The 5975-nt window shown below is 34.9% G+C and overlaps 1 protein-coding gene across 7 annotated transcripts in view; it reads right to left on the bottom strand.

Moving 5' to 3' along the window:
* Positions 1 to 263: 263 nt before the first annotated feature.
* LOC129572849 (gamma-1-syntrophin) overlaps positions 264 to 5975 on the bottom strand; it is a gene marked incomplete in the record, with an annotated part of 89889 nt that continues 84177 nt past the window's right edge. For all 7 annotated transcript variants that reach the window (XM_055452955.1, XM_055452953.1, XM_055452954.1 and 4 more), the window contains 3 exon segments: positions 264 to 440; positions 605 to 662; positions 752 to 799. In XM_055452955.1, the coding sequence (XP_055308930.1) occupies positions 388 to 440; positions 605 to 662; positions 752 to 799 (159 nt within the window).

The following is a 5975-nucleotide window of genomic DNA, read 5'->3' as shown; positions in this document are numbered from 1 at the left end:
TGGTTTTTCACCTGATGAACGATTAATTCAATATGGTCTCCAGAGAACTTGAGTATTCTTAAACTTCGGGGAAGTTGAACCCCCAAATCGATTTTTGAACTTGAAATGTAAAGATTGTAAATATTAATTTTCCTCAAGTCTTTGCCCAGAGATTTCATGACTATTCCAGTAAATGTCCACAAAACAGATTGTTATTATTGGGTCCAACCTTTAGAACGTGATATTTTCAATATTCATGTCATCAATCAAAACAAATGATTCCATTGATTTAGCTAAACATCATTTATTTGAACAAATACTCATAATTGAATAATTTTCAATTTCTAATTCTAAGTTTAAGCTGTTATGTTGATTAGGTTTGTGCAATTTCAAAACTGGGTCTGCAACTTAATTTTGCTGAATTGAACTTAGAAACGTTGGGTCTACCGAAGCCACTTTTGCTATTAAAAAATAAAGAAAATGAAACGAAATTGTGATAATGATACTTTAAAAAGGAAAAAGAATCCTGAAAATGCAGTTTTGATTTCTTCTTAAATCAGTCATAAAGTGTATATTGCCATATTGATTAAGCAAATATCCCAATGTAGCAAAATGAAAAGTTTACCTGTTAGAAATGCATGCATACAGAACAGCAAGCTTTGTAATACCTGACACTCGATCTCCTATAAAAAATAATATAACAAGAAACAAATTTGTAGTTAAGTTAGCTATTATATTAATCATTCCATTGAGTGAGATATATGCAGTTCACCTTTGTGTCAATTGATCTTGTTTCGGGGTCATGGAAATGTAATTTTAGCTGTAAAAGAAGATTACATGAACACCAGTGACAACAAATGTCCCATTACGTCCGCGTCGCTATTAGTACAGAAGTGAAACAGGTGAAGTATGCTGATACGGATTTAGTACTGGGCTGCGACCGGTACCATTATTTAGTGCTCAATTAGTGCTGGTGAACAATATCATCAGTTAATTTAATACTGGGCTAGGGAGATAGCACTAATTGCGAAATATTTTTTAGAGTATTCTGAACATATGTATCGTTGTCCTCAAACCATTTCTGGTATGAGAAAAATGCATTGGCATGTAAAAACCACGATTTTGATCCCGGGAATTTTCGGCCGAAAATGTTCTAAATGTTCTATGATTGTGACATTTGCCAAATGCATCAAATTTAACTTTTGGAAACACCTATTTTGAAATATAAATGTTTGGGATATTTGTCACAATTATAAATTTTAATTTTGAAATATTTTTAATTTTGATCTTAGCATGAAAAGCCTCTTAGAAGTAAACAAGACCGCAGAGCTCCGCTCTGCGTTCTTGAGTTTTTAGTTACTTAATCTATTTTGTTGTTTCACAAAAAACTATTTTTTGGCGCACTACATGAAATGTATTTCATCAAAGTAACTTTGAAGTAATATATAAGAAACAAATAAAATGTATGATAAAATATAGTTTGGAAAAATAAAAAAATTGTATGTCAATCTTTTATGTATATATGAAGTGTTATATATTAAATCTTCATTAGTGCACCGGTTTTAAATCAAATAAAGAATATGAGCATATAATTCAAATTCACCAACATTTGTTTGAGTAGTCAAACTTGACCGAGAAAAAAAAAGCAGATTAGTAGCTCTACATTTCATGTAGTGCTAAAAATAGCTCCAGATTACTAGCTATTCAGATGAAAAATCGATTTCGGGATATTTTGTGTGACAAGCAAATTTGTCCCCAAATCGAGACGCACGAGCGCGCCAAGGCGCTTGAAAGTGATCGCGCTAAATGCACAAAAGAATACTAGACGTCGAAGCGCGAAGCATATACATATATATGCATAACTATCGTTTTTCAATATTCAATATACGAAATTTCGTATATTTGGCTTAAAATACACCATGCGCGCGACACGTACCGTACAAACGAAGTTTCGTACACGCAGCGCCCGGGTACTGCGTGGTGGAAAAAAAGTAAAGCTTGCTTGTCACCAATATTGATGTTCACGAACATCAAATTGTTTATGCGTTATTCCGCCCACTTTATGCACTAAAAATATTAAATTCCTTGATTGGTATCAAATTTCACATATGAATTCATCACATCAGGGAAACACAACTTATTTTTAAAATAAAAAGCTAAAGCAAGATGATTTTTTCGTTGATGGTTGTTCGATCCTGGATCTCTTGTGATTCATTATAATGATGGTTAGATTAACTTGTGCATTCTTTGCCCATCGCACGTTTCCTGAAAATGACCACTCCTGGATTTTGTTTGTCGCCTTTAACAAATTACATTACATTCAAAGCTGATTTTCGAACATTTCTTTTCTAAATTTATACTTAAAAAACACAGTAGAGATTTTATTTAGAATGAAACAAAATAATACGAAATTATTTACCATTTTTATTCTGAAAAAATATAAAACTTGCAGGTTAGATCAACACAAAATGTTTGTTTACTTAAATGAAAATATATTTTGTTTTGTTGCTTCACATCGGCGAATTAATTTGACATTTGTGTCGAACTTCAAGTCAGTGTTTCCCGATGAATTCGCTTTGACAATAATGTCAATTCGAATTTGATATTCCTAGACATTAATGTTTGTGCTATCGTGTTGTTTATCATCAAAGCACGCACAATTGCCATCTCAAAAAAAATTGTCATCAAAATATAATTATTCAATCAACAAAACATCGTATTCAGTTAGACTATCAACAAAAAAATAGATGTGTTGCAAATCAATACTGAATCACGGGAGATCCAGGATCGAACAACCATCAACGAAAAAATCATCTTGCTTTAGCTTTTTATTTAAAAAAAAGTTGTGTTTCCCTGATGTGATGATGAATTCATATGTGAAATTTGATACCAATCAAGGAATTTATTATTTTTAGTGCATGAAGTGGGCGAAATAACGCATACACAATTTGATGTTCGTGAACACCAATATTGGTGACAAGCAAGCTTTACTTTTTTCCCACTATACAGTACTCGGGCGCTGCGTGCAAGTTTCTGCATGTCACGCGCATGAAATATACCGGTACATCACTTACAACGAAAAATGACACCACGAAGCTTATTTAATATACAGGTATATAGGAAGCGGAGCATGCTAGCTCAACTATTACTTACATCACAAAAAAACGATAACGGTTCTACATTTCATGTAGTGCCTTTCCTTGTGCAACAACAAACTTAAATAAAACAAATACGACAGTAGATCTACGGTACAAAATAAGAGCGGAGCGACGTGACCTTGTTATACTTTGAACCCACTTTTCACGGCAGTTTGTACTACAATTTTCATAGTGTAAAAATGTAAAAAAGTGCTATAGTCATTTTTTTGCCAAATTTGGTTCATTCTAATTTTACATAAAGTGGGGAAAGTTACCCAAATTTTTTGAGTTTGTGAGTTTGTGGCCATATCAAGTTTATACACCAAGTTTGAGCGAAATCGGAGAAATGAAATCTGAATTTTGTCACACTTGGTGTGGAATCGTCGAAGCGTAAATTTTAAACAGTGTACCATTTACAAGCTTCAATTGAGTTCTAAATACCGGTCGCAGCCCAGCATTAAACCAGCGTAACACACCTAAGTGAAAAAAGGCCGCATTAAAAAGCTATGTAAGAAGCGATCTTTTCCCATGAGAAAACATTTTTAACACTTGCAACTGTACTAGAGCATTAGACTGATCCAAAAAAAAAGTTTTCCCTCATCCGAAAAGTCCAGCCAGTTGCGAAAAATATACCTCGAAAAAATAGGTTTGGCGCAAAGAACCATATAAAAACCCATGGCATGCCCCATATCAAAATTTTCATGACAATGTTTTCGGAAGCCATTTAGATCGCAACATTTTGGCCGATTCTACTATTCCAGCCAATTTTCAACAAAAACTGATGATGAGGTTTTGTTTGGCTTATCAATATCTATAACTTTTACCAAGACGTCAGCCCTTGAAACAGCGTTCTGGGCCAGTTACAGTGTAAAACGACCAAAAAATGCCAATTCCTCGGCATTTTTTACATTTGTTGCTCTACGGGTCATCCAGGTGGCGGACTTTTGTTCAGTTTTCGACTTGTGTCATATATCCAGAACCCGTATAAAAATTCTAGTACTTGCCAGATTGCGATTTGGATGAAATTTGGTGCCAATTGATTCACACATAAGAGAAAAATTTCGGACAAAAATGATCAAATCACGACTATGGGCTTCGATATGACAGATAAAAGCAAACGACTTCCACCCAAGCTGTCTTTGAACTTATGGTACTAGTATGATCCTTTAAGAACATTTTGGGTGCCTACATGACCAATTCGAGACATGTTTTCACCTATTTCTAGCCTCATATGCGATTGCAACTCTAAAATAATCGACTTTTGTTCAGAAAATTTCTCAAATATACACTTTGTAGTGTTGATGTCTTGGTAAAAAGCTATTTTTTGGCAAAAATATTGGGAGTCTTTTCAGACAAAAACTCTCAAAATTGGCTTTTTGAGGTACCTCCTGAACAAAAGTTACGTACCCATAAGCGTTCCTTGCGCCAAACCTATTTTTCGAGGTATATTTTTCGAAACTGGCCGGACTTTTCGGATGAGGGGCAACTTTTTTTTGGTTCAGTCTATAGAGTATCAAACCTACGACAGACATAATGTGATCGCCAAAAAGCCAAATATATTTTCTTATTAAATAAAATGGATGAATGGTAATTAATAAATTACGATAAGATTAGTGTATGAGTAGTTGTTAACACTATGACGGTTCTTCTGACATTTCACATATTCCTGTTCTTTGGGGACCCCAGGGCCCCATATGTACTTCATTTGAAATCTAGACTGTGATAAGAGATAACAAAATAGTGTCTGAGTTGTAATACTCGAGGTTTGCTATAATTTTGCTGCAACAAATATTGCTTATCCCTAATCAGTTCCGCGAAAAAACGCGAAAAAACGCGAAAAACCGCGAAAATCGCGAAATTTTCCCACCTTATTTTTAGTGAAGCTGATAAGAAGTAAGAGACTTGCTTCTTCGGCAGAAATGTGGAGCAGGTCAAATACTACAACTTTGCCACAGACACCAAGTCGTTATCTCTTATCAGTTTCGCGAAAAATGATTATCAAAAACTCGCGTTTTTCGCGTTTTTTCGCGTAACTGATAAGAGATAACGACTTGATGTCTATGGCGAAGTTGTAGTACTTAAGCTGCTCTACAACTTCGCCGAAAACCATCTTGTTATCTCTTATGAGTTTCGCGGAATACGCGAGAAACCGCTGAAAACCGTGAAAAAACGCGTTTTTTCTTATCATTTTTCACGGAACTGATAATAGATAACGAGATGGTGTCTATGGCAAAGTTGTAGCTCTGGTCGAGTACTATGATTTGCCACAGATCCCAAGTCGTTATCTCGTATCAGTTACGCGAAAAAATGATAAGAAAACATTCGCGTCTTTCACGGTTTTCTGCGGTTTCTCGCGTATTCCGCGAAACTGGTAAAAGATAATGACTTGGTGTCTGTAACGAAGTTGTAGTACTTGACCAGAACTACAACTTTGCCATAAACATTATCTCACTATCTCTTGTCAGTTTTGCGGAATACCCGAGAAACCGCAGAAAACCGTCAAAAACGCGATTTTTTTCTTATTATTTTTTCGCGTAACTGATAAAAGATAACGACTTGGTGTCTGTAGTGAAGTTGTAGTACTTGACCAGAGCTACAACTTTGTCATAGACACCATCTCGTTATCTCTTATCAGTTCCTTGAAAAATGAGAAACTATGAATTCGCGTTTTTCACATTTTTGCGGCTTTTCGCGTAACTGTTAATAGATAACGACTTGATGTCTACGGCGAAGTTGTAGTACATAAACTAGTCTACAACACTACCACAGACACCAAGTCGATATCTCTTATCATAGTCAGTTATAATATAAAATGGGTGAAACGAAAAACGTCCTAAAAAACCCAAATATCGTCCGATA

This window comes from Sitodiplosis mosellana, unplaced genomic scaffold, assembly GCF_009176505.1.
Source record: "Sitodiplosis mosellana isolate CC-2019 unplaced genomic scaffold, AAFC_SMos_1.0 Smas_scaffold_5613, whole genome shotgun sequence".
Classification (NCBI taxonomy): domain Eukaryota; kingdom Metazoa; phylum Arthropoda; class Insecta; order Diptera; family Cecidomyiidae; genus Sitodiplosis; species Sitodiplosis mosellana.
This window is presented reverse-complemented; position numbering and strand designations above follow the sequence as displayed.